The sequence below is a fragment of the Coturnix japonica genome, chromosome 8 (genome assembly GCF_001577835.2).
Source record: "Coturnix japonica isolate 7356 chromosome 8, Coturnix japonica 2.1, whole genome shotgun sequence".
Lineage (NCBI taxonomy): Eukaryota > Metazoa > Chordata > Aves > Galliformes > Phasianidae > Coturnix > Coturnix japonica.
The window spans coordinates 14,661,561-14,684,887 of NC_029523.1; the positions used below are offsets into that span (position 1 = coordinate 14,661,561).

Here is a 23,327-nt window from a genome sequence, read left to right on the forward strand (position 1 = left end):
GTTATATTACAAAGCTACAACATTCAGTATCTGAACTCTCCAAGAACCAGAAACACTAAACCTGCACAGTAATGTACTTGCAAATATGAACTGTTAGACTGTCATTATTGATTTAACTTTTCTTTCAATTATTTAGAATTGGTCACTCTAGAATTATATTTAAATTTTCTTTTTTCTTTTCTCTTTATTTTTAGAGCCAACTGTATATGCATCTGACCAACTACTCTGTGAATAAACATAATGAACGCTTTGAACGGGATGAAACAGAAGACAAAGGAAGTAAACGCTCCATAAAATGGTTTACTGAGTTTCTAGAAACAAATGATCTCGATGTCTCCAAATTCTGGAATGATATTTCAGTAAGATAAAACTAATACACTTTTCTATATTTTCCTTAAGGATCATTCTTAGAAAATATATTGCTTCTGCCATTGCTTTACTCAGAATCCAGCATTATTTTTGAAACATTATTAACTCCAACTGTAATACTCTGCAAAAGACACCACAAATGGTTTGCTGTGAATGAAGATTAAAAAAGCTAAGCTCAGAATTTGATTAGAAGTTAATGTTGGCCTTGTTCTGTCTGAGGGACATAAGTCCTTCCAAACAGTTATTCATGTAAATATTATCATACATACAAACAGTTCTATTTAAGTTCTCGAAGACTTTTCTAGCACATAAAGTGAATTTTATGAGAGAATATTTACAATGCTGCATGCAGCACTGCATATATCAGTAGACTGGAACCTGCACCATTCAGACCAGTGGGTGTGTTACAGTGTTACAGACATCTTTAGGCAAGGAATATGACTGAGATTGTTACTGACTGTAAATATGATTCTGTGAATATCTATTGGAAGCTATGCTGTGAAATGGAGTAAATGGCCATACTATGCCTTATCCCCAATATAACTTTAGCATTTAGACTATTGTCTATCTTAAAAAGAAGTATGTACTATGGAAAGTTATACCAATGTTTTTATAGCTATTAAAAGCATCTGTTACTCAGTATGAATGTTTATTTGGTATTAAAAATCTTTTAAATTCTACTGAAGTATCTATAAAATAATGAAATATTTATGTTCACTTTATCCTGGTGCCATCTCTCCTGATAAATTTTTCTGAAAAAAAAATCCCTACAGGAGTTAGTAGTGAAGACTCTCATAGTTGCAGAGCCACACGTTCTTCATGCTTATCGCATGTGCAGGCCAGGGCAAGCACCGGGAAGTGACAGCGTCTGCTTTGAAGTCCTGGGATTTGATATTCTGCTGGACAGAAAACTAAAACCATGGCTTCTAGAGGTAAACTCCTTTCAACAAATGTAAATTAAACTCTTAAGAGTAAACTTAACCAACTCCCAGCTGAATCCATGTCTATGTAAGAAATCTTAAAAGAAAATCTGTGCCTTGCAGAATGTACTCTTGGTAAGTAAATAGATGATGCTTTTTCCTGCAACAGTTGTATGGGAACACTGCTTTGCATTAATTTTGGAGACTCAGGTAAGGTTGTTTTCCTGGAGGAATGTTGCATTTTAAATGTTTCTGAAAGTTTTAATGAGAAATGGGATGTTAATCCAATTGTTCCAGGCGCATTGTAGCTGAAGCTTATAGAAACTGAGCACTACATAAATTTCCTTCTCAAAAATGGCTCTGGCAATTTTTTTGACTGTCTAGTCCAAAAACTGCCAACAGTTTTTACACAAGATATGCAATGTGTAAAATATAGGCTTTTATATACCGTATTTTTTACCCAGACAGTTCTTGCTTCTCCAGCCTTCCACTCTATTCTTGTTCCACCATTTCCCTGTTGCCGAAGCCCCCCCCGGGGGATGTGCTCTAATCACAAGGCTCTGCATGTTCTCAGCGCTGTGGGAAAACTGCCAAGACAAGATCAGGATGGCCAATCTGGCTTCTGCTTTCCATAGCTCACGGAGCCGTTCTGTTGTAAAGTTAGCATAATGAGCTATTATAGGAAATAAATTACGCAGCACTACAATGACTGCTTTCCTGAGATGACTTCTGTTTATATTCGCCGTTATCCCCGCAGTGCTCCCACCCCGGGATGCTGCCGAACTTCCGGAACCTTCCAAAGCCGTGAGCGCAGGAAAACGCAGCGCTGCCATCTGGTGGCGCCGGCCGTCCCTGAGCTCTCCGAAAGTCACACCTCCTATTTATTTCCATAGAAACGACAACAGATACAAACAGCACAAGAATTCTGTTTGATAAAGTAAATTCTCAGCTACAGAACGCTGTTATGTAACATAGTCACTGCCGTTAGCCGGCTGGCACAGATGAACGGATCAAGACGTTCTTCATTCTGTGGTGGGACAGCTGTGTGTGGCCACCCATAACTTGTCTTTCACATCACAGTCACCACTGCTGGATTGTGCAGTCCCCCGCCTCAGTGTGCTCACATCCACTGTTCCATCTCCATAGCAAACATTGATGAATGTCAATGGGTGACATTTTTTTTCTGTGTGGAGGAATTCAGTGGCACCCCTTTGCTTCATCTGTGCATCCATGTCAGACGCTGTTCTATCAGACCTCCCCTCCATTGCCATCTGTCACATGGCAACAACATGTAATGGAATACTGACAGCAAGTTTCAACCTCTACTGCCATCAACATCCATCTCTGATATCATGGGCCAACATAATGAAATGGGAGGCACTGGGAGGCATTATTTACACGACAGCCTTCTTCTTCTGTTAGAATTCTTGTATTTTAAGAAGATACTTATTGTTCTCGAACCTAAACAAAGATCAGGTTTCTGGCTTTTCTTTTTGTTCTTGTATCCATACTGCAACTAAAGTTCAGGGCACCAAACTTCACTTGTTATAGGTGAGAGAAACTTGCCATATATACAGATCCATACAGATATTATTTAATGTAACTAAACTACTAGCCAAATCTTTTCAGAGCTTTATCGTCCAGTTCAGATGTCCTTGGATGTTTAGGCTGAAGAATGCAATGATTAGTATTCCTGTTAAAAATTAGTTAAAGCTCACATATAAAAGTTTCCTAGTGTTTGGTCTTTTGCTTTTGTACTATGCTTACTATGCATCTTCCCCTGGAGACCCAAGAACCAACAGAAAACACAAGAGGTCTAATTCTCCATAAAAAGGTGGGTTAGTTGTTTATGGCAAAATGTCATATCTTCAGTTTTTCACAAGGAAGACTACACTGCTTGTAGTGGGGATTTCTTCTTTGCTTCTCTTATAGTTATTTTTGTTCTTTTGCTGATGTTGTCTACTTATTCTTCATTCACTGTCCAGCTGTTCCACATTATTTCCCAGTTTTACCATAATTATTTTGTTTTACATTTTACACATTCTGTTCTGTATTCCATTTTTATCTCTAAGCCCAGTTTTATCTAGTTCACAGGGTTTCATTGTGAACATTACTTGGCTCATTGCATTTAATTGATGCTTGAATTATTTGTTCTTAAAGTTGCTGCATAAATGTAATCCTTTGCTTGAGATCAAGTTCTTCATCTCAGTCAGTAGCAGAGTTTGTGGGAAATGACCAGTAAGAGCATCTCATCTGATTTTTATAGATTACAGATTTCTTGTTTTCATTGAAAATGCTGTTGTTAGAGTTACTTTTAATGGAGAATTTGATCCTTTCCAACACATGCTGTCCTACAGCACATCCTAAATCCCTGTTACCGAAAGGATGTAATATTTTTCTCCGTTGATTTTAGGTTTATTGAAGTCAATATGTAATCACTTTATTGAGATGTGGAGTATTTCTGTTCCTACTGTATACTACTAGAGATGGGAATATGCTTCCATAAAGAGGTGAAATGCCAGACTGAATTTTTTCCCAGGTATTGATGAAGAAGGCGTGGAGTTGGTATCTTTGGCATTTACAAAGTTTCATTTCTTAAATATCAGAATATTTTGCAAACATTGTTGGAGGTGGAAGCCTTACATGCTTCAACTTACACTGCTTAATTTAAGTATTACAGATACTAAGTCCTTTGCTGACAAATGTGTAGTTATGAAATATGCCGAGCTCTGCAACTGCTGTGGTCACAAGAAGTTTGATTAATCGTCTGTGCTGTATTCAGTGAAACTTCAATTATAAAGTAAAAGTTGAAGGTATTGGTTGGGGGAATTAAAAACTTGTGGAGAATTTAATTCTACTACTAATACTACTGAAAGATTTGGGAACTAAAACTGTGACATTATGAAAATGTGTGTGAAACATTGTGTTCAGTAGTCTATTCCAAGGAACACTGTACTTACAAAGCAGGTGTGTGTTTTTTTCTGTTTTTTTTTCTGTTTTGTTTTTTTTTTCTTTTTTCTCTTTTTCCCCCTTGTGTATTCTTACATATATCAGATTTTTGAAGTTTTGATGATAGTTTATCCAGTAGCACAGCATAAACCTAACACATGACACTGAGTAAGAATATCTTGTTTCTGAGCATGCTGAAGTATAAAAACATGGCCTTAGAGACTTATTTCTTCTGACATTTAACCTGTATTGAAGTTGCATAAAGTATTCAGATTCTAGTCACTAGGTATGCACGCCTATGTCCCTCTGGCAGAGCCCAGCAGAAATCATTTGATCTTAGAAATGTCTCATCTTCTATCTACACTGGGTGATAAGCAGGCTTTATACTTAAGGTCAGCTGTCAAGACTGCCTTCTGAAGTTTCCTGATGTGAGAAGGGAGAGATAGCGAGCAGATGAAGGAATTTGAAGGAAAGGTTTGTTAGTGCAGCATCCTTGCATGTAGTTGTACTAGATCAAGAGGTAGTTCAAATATCCACACGTGCAGTGAGCATGGAATAGCCAATTGACTTTAAATTCACACCTGCTTTTTCTGTATTAACTTTCAAATGAACTCAGTTGCTTGTATTTTATTTGTGTTGGGCTACATCTACTGCTACATGAAACGCTGCACTAAGACAATTTTGCAGCAGCCATTTGGAACTGCATCACAGTTTTTACTGTCCCTCTGGTTACTCTTGAGGACTGAGGTTACAGTAAGATCAGGATTTCAATCTTTAGTCATTAACTGTGTGTGTAAAAAAAACAAATACCAACAAATCCTCTGCAAGTCACAGAACTGCACTCCAGTTCTGACAACAGTAGCGTTTCAGCTTCTTAAGTGTCTGCCTTAAGTGGAATGATAGTGTTATGTTTCCCGATAGCATTTGGTTTCAGAACAACATTTAAAATGCCCTCTTACATCTTTTCTACCCCTACCTTAGTTTTCTCTATAAACACAGTTGATATGGTTTTGTTCAGAATAGCTGATTTTTTGCAACACCCACTCCGTAGGAGAAAGACTACGAATTATTTCATACTTTTCATAGTGTAATTCAGAGTATACTTTTCAGAGTTAATTTTTAGCACCTACAGACTGTGCTTGTGTGTCTCTAGCAATCCTATGAGTTCGATACTGAACTAACATAGCATTCTGCGTGTTTCAAATAGTTTCTCGTGTCTAACTGCATTCTAACTGAATTTAAGAATTTAGTGTGCTGATTCTTGTAAAATATCAGGAATTAACTGATTGGAAGTTATAATAGTTTTATTTATGTCTGTTTACTTGATTTTGATGCCTGAAAAAAGCATTTCAAAGCTAAATATTGCTAGTATTTTTTGGACTGAATCATCGTACTCCAAGTTGTCTCACTTCTCATTCACATGGGATACAAGGCATTAGTTTTCACTTCTGAAGCTGCTTGTCTGTCCATTCCCTCACCAGCTCATTCACAGTCAGCATAATTCCAGGCTCCTATTAGCACCTATTGCTCATGTATACCTTTTTATACAATCCTGAAAGATGTTCCTTGAGATTTTCCTGCGTTTAGTTCATTTTCCCTCAACGCTTTCCTGAAAGCTGTCCTGCAGGGGCTCCAGAGCTTGGCAGTGGTTAGATGATGCTTGGCAAGTCTCCTCCTTTCATTTTCTTTCTTCCTCTGTCTTTATATCAACATTTATGATATCTTGCTCTGCATTTAGATTTTAAGTTACTCATTCTGTTGTTTTGTTTTCATACCAAGTACTGATTTCTGTTTTTACAACTTGTTACTTTTCAGAGAAGAACTGTATTCCAGTCTAGGAACTATGAAACAGTTTCCTGTGCTGGACTCCTGTAGCATGGCATGTAGTTATAATGTGCATAATAACACTTGCTGTGGTAGATTTCTAGCCACAGCAACAAGAATGCATTTACATTGCATTTACATTTACATTGCCAGTACTTGAATCAGGTTTGTTCTGAGTGTCTGGATAAAGTTGGTGTCTGAGAGGTGTATCTCCTGGCTCCACATGTCTCTGATGATGCTTGTTTCTCTAATTATTTAAGAAATACAAACCAAGATGAGCATTTCAACATGTATTCCCTTATTCTCTGTTATATCTAAAAGAACTTTTTTTTTTTATCTTATCCCCTTTTTCAGGTTAACCGTGCCCCAAGCTTTGGAACTGACCAAAAAATAGACTATGATGTAAAAAAGGGTGTTCTGTTAAATGCATTAAAGCTTCTCAACATAAGGTAATCTTATGTTCTTCAGTCTGGCACTCTTTCTGTTTTTTTCTTTCTTCTTCTTTTGTTTGCATTTTTGTTTGTTTGTTTTTAATTGGACAAGTAGAGTGTGGCATTTCTTAAGTTCTAAGAACTTAAAGAGTTTGTTTGCTGTGAGTTTTGCTATTAAAAGCTCAAATTTAATTTTTATATCTGTTCAAGTGCTTGCCAGAAATGAAGTGGTAACAGTCATTTTCATGTCTGTTAGTTGCTTTTTCAGACAGATCTCAAAATGGGAGTATTAATGCAGTCATACAAGTTTGCTCTGACAATAGTTTCACGTACGACCATAAGCCATGCCACTCTATAAGAAAGCCTGCTTGTTGGAATTTGTTGAAGAAAACCTAAAATAGATACTACTCTATTTCTGCTTTAAATTTCAGCACAGTCATTATAGCACACTTAAATGAATGAAATTGGCAGCTATAGAAGATAACATTAAATTTTTTTCTTAGTGTTTGACTGTTCATTTGTGTATCGTAAGCCATACAAGAAAAACTGAAAGCTGCAGATGATTTACTTGAAATGAAAGTATATTTCATCTCAGCTGCATTGTGTCAATAATCAGTGCTTGATAACACAGTGAATCTTGATGATCTAGTTTGAATTCTGAAAAATAATGCCTGAACTCTTCTTACTGCTACTTAGTTATCAAAACCTGCATGGGGGCCTATTTAAATGAATGTGCTAGATATATTCTGCAATGTATTTTGTTACAGAAGGTCTCTAATGTTGTCAGTAGAGAGAATAACCCTCTTCTTAATTCTTTCTAAAGTATTCTTTTTGGATTGATGTACCTTAATGTCCCTTGTGTTTCAGGACAAGTGATAAAAGGAGAAATTTAGCCCAACAGAAAGCTGAAGCTCAAAAGAGACTGTATGGTCAAGGCTCTATGAAAAGACTGTTGCCAGGTTCTTCAGACTGGGAAAAGCAACGTCATTCACTGGAAAGGAGAAAAGAAGAACTGGTAGGAAAGAAAAATGATGTTTCTTGCCCATGATTTAAATTCTCTTTCTTTTAATTGTCTTCCTTTCTTGATTTATAGAAGGAAAGACTTGCACAAGTACGCAAACAGATTTCTAAAGAAGAGCATGAAAATAGACATATGGGGAACTACAGGTAACTGTGTGAACTGCATCAGTCGGAAGATTTAATGCATTCATTGTTGGAAATAATGGGGACAAATATTTGTGGTAGATAATAATTTTATGACAGTGATGTGTAGGTATTGATAGAAAACACAGAGATTAGACCAGGTGGTAATTTATTTTTTTTTTTGAGGTCTTTTTCTGATTCTGTATTTTTCCATGCATTTACTTTATATTACATCAATCAATACAGTGTTTGTGCAAAACATTTGCTTAAAAGATGTGATTGTTCATGTTCAGTGTACCAAGAAGCATGATTTTCATTTTGGACTTCTTCTGTAATCACAAATGGCAATTCTTTTCTCTGGGGTGGGATGGTATCAGGATGTTAACATTCTTGCATTACTCTACAGAGAATGAAATATCAAATCTGAATGTTCTCTATGATGCTTCAGAAGCCTTGTTTGTGCTTCTCTCACATTCATATTTCTGTTAGTTATAATTGGCATTGGCCATAAGATAAGCATTTATTTTACAATTCTTTTGTTATTTCTTGACATTAGCTTCAGTGAGAAGTGAATACAAGGCAATAAATATTTGGTAAAAGGAGCAGTGCACCACTGAGAAGAGATGATGGGAGCATTCACCCAATCTTTGTAACATTCATCTGGGATGTTAAAGGTCTGGGTTCATATCTTTCATTCTGAATTAGTCAGAATGCATTTACTGCTATTGTTCATCTCTGCTGTTTGAGCGGATGCTCTATACAACCCAGTAAACTTCTTATTTAAACACCGATATTTATGTTGGTTTTTTTTTTTCTTTTTGACAAATTATCTTTGCTTACAGAAAAAAAAAAATAAATAAAAAAAAATCTTTGTAATGTTCCCAGCTTTAATTACATCCTTTCTTGACGCATGTGGAGCTGAGCTAGTACATCAAAAGCACAGCACAATGGAACAGTAATTTTGTTATTAATTGAATGAGAAGGAGAAACATCATAATGCCTTTAATACGTTTTGTTTATTGATAACATTAAACTCTAACTTTCTAACTGATTCCGTTTCAGGTTGCTTATTCAGCTCTGGACTGAGAATGAACCAAGCGTTCTCTTTATTTAGCTTTTTGGTTAATCCAAAGCAAGAAAAACGCAAACACTTTTTGTTTTTCTTGGGAAAAAGTGAAGTGGCTTTTCTTGAGAAATGTGCACATGTAAAAGGACTGAACAGCTGTCTGTTTTCTTAATATCACGTGTTCACAAAAAGGCTGGAGAGTCAGCAGAGCCTGAGAAGTTATCTTGGCTAGAGATTCAGGCAGATGTTATCTAAGCATTATGCAGTATTTTCTCCTCGCGATGTCCTTCTGCAGAGCAGGATTAGTTCCTCTCAGGCATTGCCATCAAATCATAGAAATTCTGCATGCTAGCATTGCTGTGTGGATTCATATTGCTTCCCTAGGTTTGCATTCTGGAAATTTTTATGTCCAGAGAACTTCTGAATCCTAATCCTAAGAACAGTGCATTTCTTCCCATCAACCTCAGATTTTGGTAACAACGCTGTGCCTGTGAATGTCAGTTCAGCAAGCAGCTTACTCAAGTGCCCAACTGCAAATGCAACTAGCCTGTCATTTTCATTAGGATCCTATGGTGTTTCAGAGCAGGAGCCGTGCTTTCAAGCATTTGTGAAAATAACGTCTATGTCTTTGAAACAGTCTTGGACTACAGTGCATTTCCATATATGTTAGTGTGAATATCTTTTTATTTAAAAGCATGAGGGCTGCACTGAAAATAATGTCTCATATTTCATTATGTTGACCCATGAAATCAGAGGCGGATGTTGGTGGGGTGACAGTAGAGGCTGAATCTTCCCACCAATATCCTGTTACATTTTGTTGCTGTGTGACAGTTGACAGCAGAAGGGCAGTGTGACAGATGGAGTCTGACATGAAAGGGCGAGAGGAGCAAAGGGGTATCACTCAGTTTCTCCTTGTGGAAAAAGTGGCACCCACTGGCATTCATCAATGCCTGCTGAACATTTCTGGGGACCAGAGGATCTGAGCACAATGAGGTGGTGGTTGATGTGTTTCAGCAGTCCTAACAGTGACAGTAATTCACCTCTGCTGTTGCAGATTGCTATCAGTGTGATATGCCAACTGTTGTTCATTGTTGGTGAAAATGCATAGCTAATGTTGGTGATTGTGTTGAAAAACAGTGTTTTGTAGATAAGAATTTTCTCTTTCAAATAGTGCTATTCTGCTTCTTTTTATCTGGTGTAGTTTCCATAGAAAGAAATAGGATGCATTGCTTTTGGGGAGACTTACATAATTGTTCTATCCTACTTTTTCAGCAGTGGAATCAACATAATTAAAAATGTTGACTACAACTAGATTAGAGTTTGTGTAGGTATTTTATGGAAACTGGAACCAACTTCCAGTTGGGTCTAATGAGATTGTTCTTTTATGTTATGATTTTGTAGCAATGGTAAAACTCTTTTTCCAATGATTAGTCTGTAAAGAAAAGGAGAGAGAGAACGTTAAAGTTGCAACAAAAAATCACCCAAAATATACAAGTCACGTATTGCCAATTAATTTATAAGTAGTGCTTATGCTTTGCACAGTGCAGGCAGAAGTTATCCATTGCAGTATGTTATACATTAGTCTCCCATCTCCATCATTCCAGTGCAGCACATATTCAGTCTTTATGTATTGTCCATTAACTCAAAGAATTGTTCAGATTTTCACCATTTTTTTTGTACTTTTGTTGCTAATACAAATTATTTTGTTGCACTGAATTTTACATGCAATACTTTGTTAATATTTCATGAACATTTAACACCTGGATGTATTCAGACCCACTGAAATTTCAGAAAGTATTACAGAGCTGTGCTCCTGTACATCTCTGGAATGACTTGCTAGGGATATATTTATTTTTTTATTTGACTGGCTAATTACTGGTTTAAACATGTAAATGTTCACTAAGTTAAAATTAGATTTGGAGTGCACTGCTAGGAGCACATGTCTTATGATATGGTATCACATAATAATTACAGATGGGATACATATGCATTATCACAGAGGCTGAATTAGCTGCATGACTTTTGTTCCTAGTCTGATAAGTAGCTCAGAAGATACTATGCTTATAAGTAGAAGATATTATTTAATTTTATTCTTCTTTCCCCCCATTTCAGGCGAATTTACCCTCCTGATGATAAATCATTACTTGAAAAGTATGAGAGTTTGTTAGCCACTGCTTTCCAGACATTTCTTTCTGGGAGAGCTGCTTCACTTCAGAGGGAAATGAATAACCCTTTAAAAAGAATGAAGGTACTGATGCACAGAAGTCTTCTCTTGTAGTTATTTTTCTTGGAATTCGCATCCTTGCAGATTACGTGCATGATGATGATGTGTGATGGGTAATAAATAGCATTTGATAACTTTTCCATCATCTTATTCTTTGTGTAGCTTGTGGACTAGAGCCTTGAATTTGGATGAACTGCAGTGTACCCAGAGTGGAGACAGACTCACTGAGTTCCATTTCCCCAAGCCTCAGCCTTATTCTTGGCCAAATCAGAGGTTGGCAGAAACTGCTTATGAGCTGGTCTTTGCCTCATTCTTTCTCCAGTAATGTCCCCAACCCACTCTACACTTGTAATGTCTTGAAAAAGTGATATCATAAAACCAGCTCCACATCTTTAAGGCATCCCATAAGTTGGCTTCATTGTCTACTTACACAGACAGAGATAAAGAATAGAAGAATCCTACTCTGGAGGCATTCATTGTCTTATGTCAGGAATAGGTTATCAAAGCAACTTCAAAGTCCTATCAGTTGGCACTTGAACTTTGGAAGAATAGGATATGCCATGTTTTAAATTAATCATAGTGAAATTCCTACTTCTAGGAGGAAGACATTTTGGATCTTCTGGAGCAGTGTGAGATAGATGATGAAAAACTAATGGGAAAATGCACCAGACAGCGAGGAGCTAAGGTATTTGACTTTTAGATACCATTTTTCTATTCCTCTCTATAAAAACGTGGTCTGAGGATTTTAATTGGGGAATTTAGTTAGCTGATCCTGGTTCTTCCCCATACTCCCATTAGCCTGTGTATTTTGCTTTAAAATACATAAATATATACATATATATAGAAAGAATAAAGAGAATCATGACTTCTTTTTGTCCAATTGAATCTCATTAAAAAAATTAACTCCATGGTATTCTTTTTCTCTGTAAGCTGTTTTGAGGAATTGTTGGGTATTGATTTCAGCATGTGAAATGATCTTTTATATCCATAGATTATCCCAAAAGAATGCTTTGATCTTTAGTCAATTAGTGCCACTGAGGATTTTTGAGATCATGGGATAAAAGGCACTATGGAAGCTCAAAGGATTATTTATGATTATGATGTATCTGCATCTTGCTTACTTGCTAAAAACGTCATATCTGATTTTAAAGTGAATCTGTGTTATTTTTGGCTTAATACTTTCTGGTTGTGCACACAGTTCAACTGAGACTTTGCCTTAAACACACTCTGTCCCTGCAAACTGGTAAAGATTCTTAAAAACATTGCCTCCCCCAAACCTTTAGTACTCAGGAAGTCAATTTGCCTTGAGCACACACCCTTCCTTGAGGAAACAGTAAGGAATCTAAACAGCTGGACTAGTTAGGAGAGAGAAAAGCATTTTCCTTCTCGTTTGCCTCCATATCCATACATAAAACTGAGGGATAGAAGGTGTGTGTTCGTATAAATAATCTTTGTATGTAAAAATAAAATATATTTGCTAAAAATTTCAGCTTTTTTTTTTTTTTTAATATATTATTTGAATAAAATTAGAAGCTCATGTTAGAAAACAAGCTGAGAGTTTTCCAGAGCAAAGACAATTTTGTCTGCAGTTAAAATAGATTCTACTCAGACTGAGAAAAAAATTCTGGAAATATCTGTTTAAATTCTGGCCTCTAGAGGGCACCTTAGACTTACAAATTGGAAAGTTTACACTGCTATGTTTATTACACTGCACCTGTTGGATATGAAAAAGCCCAAAGGAAATAAAATACATACAGATATTTTAGAGGAATTTTTATTATAATTCTTCTGATATGTAATCAAATGAGTTCAATTGAACAAAATGAGATTAAAGGAAAACCATCTGATTGGAATTGCTAAGCAATTTACTACTTCTTATTTAAAGAGGTCACTTCAAACCCAGATGATATGTATTTTACGTGCCATTACTTCTATTTGTAATTTCTTTGGCCTTTCTTCTTAATTTTCTTGTTTAATTGATGTGAAGTCTTGTCTGGGCAGTTCTTATTATTTTTTCAGTATAGAAAGTGTTAGGAATATGCATATGTTAAGGGGAAATAGGATCTACTTTAAAACCCATGTAAGTTTTGATTGGAAACATTATTTCTTGTATAATCAGGAATGTTTAATAAATATCTTTCCATGTTATGTATTATTTCATTATTAGGATTGCTGTTTCTGTGAAATCGTTAAGTGTCGAGACATTAATTTGTCCTTTTGGCAGGTAGATAGACATCCTAATACTCCTTGTGTACTCTGAACAATTGACGGGGCTCTCCCCAGTGGGATATACCACTTTATTCTTAATATTTCTTTAACTCTTCTTTTTCTGACCAGATAGCTTGAGCCTGCATAAACATACTGTCACTGTTAAGTTAGCAGCAGAAATGTCTTTATTTCCTTGTCTGGAGTACTAGTTTAGATAGCTTGTGTTTAGTTATTCAGTATTGTCCTTCATAGTTAATATGTGTGTGTTACATTATATTAAAACTTAAATTAATCCTGGGAGCTTTTCTATTTCATGCTGATTCAAACTGTGTTTGGAAATTACAATATTTTTTAATGTGAGACGTAACTGTTGTTCATTAGACAACTAGGAAGATGAAGCCATCACTTCTTAGAGATGGGAGTTAATGGACAGAAAGCTTGCAGGGGGGGAAAAAGGTACCATATAAGACTTCTTAGGTTGCTAGATGTAATGGAGGACATTGGACTTTTACTGACTGCACCATGACTACTGCAAGAAGGAAAAATGTATGTTGTTATTTCCCTTCTTGCAACACTGTCTCCTGCTTTGTGCTCTTTATCTCACATTACATTTGGTAATAGGATGAGATTAATTACTTAATGACGCTGAATCCCATATACGTATGGGATTCCAAAGATGCCTAACATAGCCTGCTGTATCCTTCCAGATCTTGCTGTCTATAGGATGCAGGTTAATGCACTTGCTCTTTCAGAAGTACACCAGTTGAAGTTCCCTGGTGTACTTCATTACCTCAGAGTGATCATTGTCAGAAGATTTCTTCATTTATTGCAAATACTAGTTAGGGATTACAACTGATTGTATGGAATTCCGTATCACTTGATTTGTGATTTTAAACTTTAATCCAATACTTCTGGTAAATAAATTGTATTTGTAATAAAATAAAATGGCATTTTCACCTTATTGTATTATGCTGCTATTTGTGTGAGAAAGTTGGGGATTACTGTCATTAGTTTAATGAGCTACTTAAACTTTTGTTTTAAAATTAAGGAAAAACTTCCAGTCAAATTTGGGAGATATTTAATGTGTACAAATGAACCTCCCTGACTCACAAGTCTATTCTAATAGTAAAATGTTCTTCTGTTCTTTTGAGATTATGATATATATTTTTTTTCTTTTTTTTTTTTTTCTTTGTGTTGTTTTGTTTTGATTTAGCCCCTGTGTTCTATGCCAGAAATTGCACAGCCCGTAAGAAAACTGAAGAACTACAGTAGTGATAGCAGCTGTGATAGTGGCAGCAGTATGTCAGAGTCAGGAGACGAAACTGAAAAGGAAGATCACAATGAGAAAAAAGAGAAAAAAGTATCATATGATCTTGAAGAAAATAAATATAAACCTTCAGAACGATCAGGTAAGTTAAATTATCATGTTTCTAAATAAGTCTGGCATACATGAGAAATTACATAAAATGCTTCACTTATTTCAGAATATATCAGTATTTGGAACTCAGGGTTAAATACTGTTGTCTTTTTTTCATTTCATCTTTAAAATCTTTTCTAAATTAAAGAAAATGTTTTATCTTAAAGATTTTTATTTTTTTATTTTTTTAACAAAACTGCTAAAGGGAAAGATATACCTGAGTTACACTTGGAAATGTTGTAAATGCTCCTCTTTGCTCTTCCATATTATTCCATTCAGGTAGGCTAATGTAGCAGCCCCACACAATTTTTAACCTATAGAGAATATGTGTTTCATATTAAATCTGATACTCATTATAGAGGGCTGAGTCTACCTGACTAAAGGTGACTAGGAAGAGGAAATAAATGTTCCAATAGAGCATATAAAGTATGCATTATTAGGGGATCTGACATGAATGACTACTACACATAAAGTATGTGACACTTTAATGGATGTACACATCTGTTAGTTGTACATTAGTTACTGATAGAAAAATGGGTCTGAAGTGATGCAACTGCTTGTTAAACTTTTAATTTGTCTGCAGGTAGAATGAACTGGAAGCCTTCGATTAAAAATCCAAAATCTCCATCATACCCATCCTCATCATCTACAGGTCCGATAAGGCGTTCAGTAAGCTGCCCTCGTTCAATATCAATATTGTCTATGCAGTCACATGCAGCTGAGCATCGTCCCTTCTCTGCTAAGGGTTCTCTGCAAATCCAGCGTGCATCCTCAGTGAATAGGTCTCGTTCTTTAAATTGCAGCCCATCTTCATCCAGAGTATGTCAGACATCCAGCTTGGGAACTATGAACTCTTCAGGGGTGAGATAACATTAAAAAAATGTTCACTTTCTCCAAAGTTCAATAATTACATTACTAATTTTTCAGTGTAAGAAAATCATGATGCGTTATAGTCAATTCTATTTTGGCAGATACTCAGGAATATGAGATGTCTAGACTTGTATGTATCTTTCATTTTGAAGCCTGTCCCTGAGTTAGGCAAATAAAACATTTACTCAGATGGTCCAACTAAATCATGAATAGGAAAAAATAGACCAAAGAACTTTTAACTGTTTAGCATTAGTGTGGCTGTAATAGAAGTGTATTTCTGAACCATACATTGTGGGTTTTTTTTTTTTGAATTTTTGTGTTTCAATTCATACTTTAGTGCCTGGTGTGTACATTTCATCACCCAAATAACTTATCTGGAGATGGGGCAATACAAATTGGCACTTGTTACCAACACTTGCAGCCTTTCTCTCCTGTGGTGAGCTTTGATTGTCAGAAATCCTTTTGTAATGCTAATTATGTTGCTTCACAGTATTTACTATCTCTAGTAGAGATGCATCCAACAGAATGCACATTGCCTGTTTTGCCTGTGAGGCTTTGTCTAAATGATGAAAAAGGATCCTCTTAGAATTGTGTGCTGACACCTCATGAAATACTCCTTAGCAATGGTTTTCTATCTTTTAAACTCAGCTAATAGAATTGGGAAGACATTAAGATTGTGTCTTCACTACAACACATTAAAGGTGTTGTTTTATCACATTAGCTATCTCAAGTTTAAAATGTACTCTTTTATCATCAAGATGTATTCTGAGAGCTAAATGAGTCAGGGCTGATATAGATTTTTCTACTCACATTAACTCTATATCAAATACAAATTACTGAAAGATTAAAACCAGTTTCTTGCTGTATGATGTAAAAAATGGTCTAATCTCTTAACATGAGCAAGAAACTATACTTATTTTTCATTGAGAAAGCTCTAGCACAGAAATGATCTTGATGTGCAGATCAATTATGTGAGGTAATAGAGCTTAGGTCATGTTTCTTAAAATAATGTGAATAAAATTACTTAGAAAATGGGTAAGAACTGCTGATAATTTAGCACTATATTGTGAATGGAACTCTGATCGTAATTATTTTTGCAACTGAGAACAGTATACTATATATTACTGCTAAAATAAAATTGAAATTGATAAAGTAGAACTTACTAAGAGGAAGTAATTTGTTAAATTAGATTATTGATCCTTCAGGCAAGAAAAAAAGGAATATATTCTCATTTTTGGAGGCTGGTAAGATTCAAACCTACCGAACATATGGAAACTTAAATTTAGAATGAGCCATCTGGAGTACTACATTCAGTGTAATAAAGACATGGACATATTGGAGTGGGTCTAGAGGAGGAACACAAAGAAGATCAGAGGGCTGGAGCATGTTTCCTGTCAAGACAGGTTAAAAGAGCTGGGCTTGTTCAGCCTGGAGAAGAGAAGGCTGCAGGGAGCCCTTATAGCAGCCTTCCAGTACTGAAAAGGGAAGATGGGAATCTTTAACAGTTGTAGGACAAAGAGTAATTACTTTGAATTACAGTGGAGATTTGGACTAGACATTAGCAAAAATTCTTCACAAGGATGGTGGTGAGGTGCTGGCACAGCCTGCCAGGAGAAGCTCTGGGTGCCCCATCCCTGGAGGAAGGTGCTCAAGGCCAGGTTGGGTGGAGCTCTGGGCAGCCTTTTAATGGGGATTGGAAATAGATGACCTTCAAGGTTCCTTCCAACCCAAGCCTTTCTGTGATTTAAATTTGGGAATTACAGATGTATTATTACAGCAGTTATGATCAAAAGTGGATTTGAAAATATTAAGCAATATCTTAGGAAACTGAAGACAATGCCAGGAACCCACGGAGTGTGATTAAAATGTTTTTGCTTCCTTATGTTTCCTTGAAGACTTGGCACAAAATCATATAATTGGCAGTTTCTGTTAAACATTACTTCAAATTTGTTGCTGTGCAGGCCTAAAATGAAGTTTTTAATAAGAATTTATTTTAATTATATTGAATTTAATTTTCAGACCTGTTATCTTTCATTTCAAATTTAAATTCTAAGTGGTAATCATTATGAATCATTATCACCTTGTTTCAAACTAACATACATCCAAACTCTGCTTTTCTTGCATCTCTTTATAACTGAAAGTAACCACGATGGGTTCTTGTACAAAGAGTATATGTATGTCAGATGCTATATCTATGCAATTCTCAAGTGTATTTTATATCTCCATGTTTAGAATTTTTTTTTTGTTTTATCAAAGAAAGATCTTTGTTAGCATCTGAGAATTTAAATATCATACCTGATTTTTTTTTCCTCTAATTAATATTGTTTTTAGAATGAGTCCTTACTGCAGCAGAAAACTAAAGAGCAAGAAGTCGCTTTGACGAAAGAGACTCTACTCATTTTCAATGACATGAAAATTAAGTTCCCGAGAAAAACAGATGAAGAATCAGAATTAATTATAGAAGAAGTAAGTATCTATAAATAAGAAAGAAGAATTACGGTCTAGACACTTACTGTTTATGCTACTAGAATGAAAGAGAGTGGAAAGTTCAATTTATGATTCATGAGCTCCTGTGGCCTTAGAACTTCCATAACTCAGGATAATTCAAAGATTTCAAAAGCTTGCAGCTTTGCACACTTTCTGACCTTAAAAAGGCAGCACTGAAAACATTCTTGTGCCTTTATAAAATATATGAGAAACTATCAGAAAGGTTAAGGAAAAACAGTTTTTCATCATGGAGACAGTTCAGACTTTGAAGTAAGTTAAGAATAATGTTACAATTTATTAACAGTTTATATTTTATCTGGTATTGTTAGTGCAGATCCTGACGTGTTTAATTTGAATATGCTTACTAGAGAACTCAGAGAGGTATGCTGGGAGGTTGCTAGTCATAACGATCACAATTCACACTCTATTTTTGGCTCTTATAGCCTGCTAGCTTGCATTGTTTCATATCCAACATTGTTCTGAGCCTTAGCACTTGATATATGAAACAATCCCTGATCTGAGGGAGAATTAAAAAGCAGCATCTAACATTCAGCTATAAAAGAAAAAATATATAGTATGTAAATCTCTCACAGATCTCTACTGCAAAGAAACTAACGTAAGCTTGGCCAGGAAAAAAATAGATAGGTTTTTCCTCAATCTAGTAGAAATACAGAGGGATATAGTCATTTTAATTAACCCCTGTATTCTGAGGTAAGTAAGCAGTCCAGAGTGTGTTAGAATTCATCAGACTAATTCCCTATCCACTTGGAAATGTCCTTTGTTCTCTTCTCTGGGCTTTAAAAATTGTAGAAATGTGTTGATTAAGTCTCCAATAGTCTATGCAAACACATCACAGTGGAAAGGAATTGTCTTGTATTGATGGTTGATTAGGTGAGGACAGCATTTGTAAGTATCACACAGTATCACAGTATCATAGTCTTGTGCGGGTTGGAAGGGACCTTAGAGATCATCAAGTCCAACCCCCGGGATTCGAGTCTCCTGTGTAGCAGAGCGGCACTTCTACCACTTGCGCCACAGGGGGGATTCGAACCCTGGTATGTAGCATGTTTGGATTCTCTTCTCAGAGCCAGAAATAAAATTCTTCATTAAATTTTCTCTCAGAGATGCAGGAGCCTATGCTTATTTATCTACGTGTGTGTTTGTAAATGCACGCCATCTAGTGGTGCGTTCTAATACAGCACTAGCATGGTTGTAAATGCTATTTCTGTCCGCAGAATTCTCTTGAAAATTCAGTTGGCTTTAATCAGTTTCTGTTGGGAAATATTTCATCATGGAAGTAAAGAATTAATTGTATATTATAATTGTATGTATAGTTGTCAAGCAGAACTGGTCATAGGTCTGGAATAGAACACAAAGGTAGATAGTAAAAATGTATGTTCACAGATTGAGCTATTTTGTTAGCATACATGGTAAAAGGAGAATATTGCTCAACAACAACGATCATTTATAGAAAACATGTTTTCAACGTGTATCCAGTGTCTGTTATGAAACAAAGAAAACGTTATGCATAATGGAACCTGGAGTGCTGTTTTGAAGGAATCACAATGGTGTCAGTAAAGACAGGCTTCTATCTGCTTTGTAGTGTAGGGCTGTCAAAATCCAGGTACTAAAGATGGAAGGATTAAACTGAACAGCTGCACATATCTTGGCAAATGTCTCCAAACATAAACTTGGAAAAGTTTATTTTAGAGACAATCTTTATACACAGAGATCTTCTAGATAGTTCATATGTTAAAACTGTGGTTACCTGTGAATGAAATGTCAGATTTTGATTATTTTTACATGCATTTCTTTTGTTTTGCAATTACTACAGATAATGGATAATTGGAAATACCATAAAACAAAAGTGGCATCATATTGGTTAGTAAAACTGGATTCCGTAAAGCAACGAAAAGTAAGTGATACAGATTTCATTCTTTCAATATCATCAGGTGTAGACAAACAGCAGTGTGCCTACTGGTGTTTAGCAGTTTTGAGATGTTCAAATACTGGATAGTTTCTCTAATACATACAAACTAATTCTAGTACAGGTAATGATGACGCTCCATATTTAGACAAGTGAAATTATTCTGAAATACAATTGCAAAAACAATTTCTTAGAAAAAAGAAAGAAAAGCAAAAAAAAAAAAAAAAAAAAGCCTTTGCATACCCATCTTTTTAGCAAACATTCTGAGAATCTGATTCAGCAGATTTGATTGATAAGGATAAGTCAATAATTTCGGACCAGGAATGTAAAAACTCCATTAGTGATATTACACTTTGTTGGTCGAGTCTTTGACACATAGTATTACAGCAGATCATGCAGAAGGAAAAATAGGCCAGGCAAGCAAATGTTATTAACATTGTTACAATATTCAACTGTCTGCTTTAGTCTTAGAAAGTAATAATTATATTTATTTACCATTCTGTCTTTACTCATTTGCTGTCTAGGAGCTACTGTGCTATGCAGCACCTGAAGAATTTTTAATCTTCTAAAAAACTGACACAGTATAGAATGCCAGTCCTATCTGTGTGACATAACATGTGTCAGTCAAAGTCATCTTCCCACTATAATATTTATTTAACATAATGTAGAAGAAATTTTTTGAGAGTATTTTTAGTACTTGGGTGACTCTGGGGCAGTACTTGGGTCTCAGCTTCAGTCACTGACACAATATGTGGATTAGCATATCTGTTCCAGGCATTTAATTTCTGTATTTCTCAGTTTCACAATCTTATTTTTATAGACCATAAAAGTAAGTAACTTAATAAAAAACGCTGCACACATGATAAATATTATCATTGGAAAAGCTTGGTTGATGGTTATGGAGGAACAGGAGGACAATTTCTGATCCTCATCTCAACTTTTATAAAATCAGCCCTATGATTCTCAGGCTTTCAAACTGTATTTTATTGAACATTGCATTAAATGCTTGTTTTTATACTGGATAGAGAAAACATCACCTTAATGTGATTCATTTGATAGAAATATATCTAACTATTCAAGTCAAATTATAAAGTTCAGATATTACATTGAATGTGCATCTATACAGCTCTTAAAAATTAAAATACACATGACAGACTTAACAGCATAGGAAGCTGTAGCATAACTAGAATTCTTCTTTAACCGTATCAAGTGGCAGCACTGTAACTTAGCAGACCTCTTGTGCCATTGTCAGCAATCTGTAGAGCAACCATCTTTGTTTGCTGAAATTGTTTGTTTTTTTTTTTCATAACTAGATCTTTTTCTGCTGAATATTCCTTTGTCTAAAATGATCCAATTTATTTCTTGTTACAGGAATAAGTGTAGCAGTGCCAACAGACATTCACACAGGTCTTTTCCACTGTGTGCATGTGGCAGCTAGAGCCTTTAGTGCAAATCCAGAGAGAGGCTTAGTGTGGACTTGTAGGGATATGGAGGAAGAGTTGCTGGGAGGATGGGGAATGGACAGATAGATAAATATACACATATATATACACATATATATAGCTAACAGTGTCTCAAATTCATGCTGCTGCTTCAGTGGAGATCTCTTTCAAAGCAGAAGTCAATGGGGCAGCTGGAGATAATAGGGGTTGTGTTGCCAGAGTTGCTTCCTTTAGTCTGCAGCTATGAGTATGGGTAAGGGTCACTAGATGAGACCTATAATTGCAACTGAGATACAGGACTTTCACAAAGGACTAGTTAAAGTGCTTTGTTGTTTTTTTTTTTTTCTCTTCCCCCTCCACTTACTTTTTTTCCTCTCTACCTGCCTCCTTTCCTTTTCTCTCTTCACCACCCCCCTATTCTTGTTTTTTCATTCTTTTCAGAGTGTTCTCCTGTAAGCATTATTATAATAATTTCCAAAAGTCTACAAAATATGTTAGTTATGCCCTTTATTTGACTGGCAGTCAGGTAAAAGCAAGGGCACATTTACTATGTCAGGATGATACAGGTTGATATGCCAGGCCGTTATAGGTAAAATTGCACAACTGCAAATATGGATGTCTTTGCTGCTCTGTTGGGGGACATCATTTGCTGCTTGGGAGGCTAATGATTCCTGAAGCACAAGTGGGTCCTTCATCTTTGGTTGCGCTAGAAATAATTTTTTTTTTCTTTACTGTTTTTAGCCTCAATCCCTTCAAGCTATCAGATAGTTATTCTTGGAAGGGTAGTTCATAAAAATGGATTAACTTTGACAATGACATTGCAGCTCAGGACTGCCAAATGTAAGCTTTTGTTGATTTGAAAGAAGTGTGTTTTATATTCCAGTGGGGTGGGTAAAGCAGAAAAGAGCTCAAGGTGAAGCATATTTATGCAAGTAAGGAATCTGTCTCAAAGGTACTTTCTGCAACTTTGTGAAATACAAAACAGAAACTCAGTCCTCTTAACTATAATTCAGAACTACTGGTAAGTTCTAAAAAAAAAAAAAGAGAGAAGAAAATACCTGGACCATGCATGAGATTTCACAATGCTTGTTCCTGACAGATGTGTTTTCTTAAATATTATTCTATGTAATGTAGAAAATTAAACTCTTGCTCATATTCTTACCTTCTAACATTACAACATTACAGCAGAGTTACAGGAGGCATTTAGAAGAAAGTTATGAAATCAATACATACTAAAATGAAATGTAATCTCCCAAGACTTTAAGGTAAAAGAGACTTCTGTATGACAAGAGTTGTGACTGCTTTGTGTTACATCACTTTACATAGTTTCTTTAAAAACTGTTTTGATGGTTACCAGAGGGTCTGTTCATCTTGTTTTGAATATACTCTCTTATAACATCTTGTTCTGTTATGCTTAGATAATTGGCTATGATGATGATGTAAATTGATGTAAACAGAAAGATGAAGGTAATCTAGGGAAATTAGCTTAGAAAAATGGGTATGCATGCTCCATGAAGTTCCAGCCCTATTGCAATGCCTTGTCTCTTTTTCTTAAATGGATGATTGAGGTTGTGTTTGCAAATTAAGAACAATTAACTGTGATATTTTCCACTCTGGCATATTGTCAATGTCAACATAGCAAAAACAGAGCAGGTTTTGCTTTTTTTTTTTTTTTTTCCCCTCCAGAGTACGTGGCAGTCTGTAGCTTGCTATATGATGCAAGGCTCTGTCCTTAGATTTCTTTACCTCCAAGTGCTAAAGAAAAGTCTACTTAATGGCATCTAAGATTTCTATCTCATTCTTGGGGGGAGTAAGTGTGAAAGATTGTAGTGTGTTTTTTCAATTGCATTTGCAAAGATTCTGAACAGATAGCTCCCATTGGTAACTGTGTGCACTGGATTAAAACAACATCTATACATGCAGACAATCCCGTATCTACAATAAACAGCTTAAAGAACATGTAAATAATACATTTCATCCAGGTTGTTTTATCAGACATCCACAGGTTGGTTTGTTTGTCAAGTGTGATAAGGCTATTTATGAAAAACAG

At 35.6% G+C, this 23,327-nt stretch overlaps 1 protein-coding gene across 8 annotated transcripts in view; it reads left to right on the forward strand.

Moving 5' to 3' along the window:
- Positions 1-23,327, forward strand: part of TTLL7 (tubulin tyrosine ligase like 7) — a 68,856-nt gene that overhangs the window by 35,974 nt on the left and 9,555 nt on the right. For all 8 annotated transcript variants that reach the window (XR_001556888.2, XM_015870203.2, XM_015870197.2 and 5 more), the window contains 11 exons: positions 195-359; positions 1,143-1,301; positions 6,417-6,511; positions 7,361-7,508; positions 7,587-7,660; positions 10,815-10,950; positions 11,525-11,611; positions 14,348-14,543; positions 15,135-15,412; positions 17,753-17,887; positions 19,743-19,823. Coding sequence is in view for 7 of the 8 variants with exons in the window: in XM_015870203.2 (XP_015725689.1) it covers positions 195-359; positions 1,143-1,301; positions 6,417-6,511; positions 7,361-7,508; positions 7,587-7,660; positions 10,815-10,950; positions 11,525-11,611; positions 14,348-14,543; positions 15,135-15,412; positions 17,753-17,887; positions 19,743-19,823 (1,554 nt within the window). In the remaining variant the exon portion in view is untranslated. The remainder of the gene's footprint in view (positions 1-194; positions 360-1,142; positions 1,302-6,416; positions 6,512-7,360; positions 7,509-7,586; positions 7,661-10,814; positions 10,951-11,524; positions 11,612-14,347; positions 14,544-15,134; positions 15,413-17,752; positions 17,888-19,742; positions 19,824-23,327) is intronic.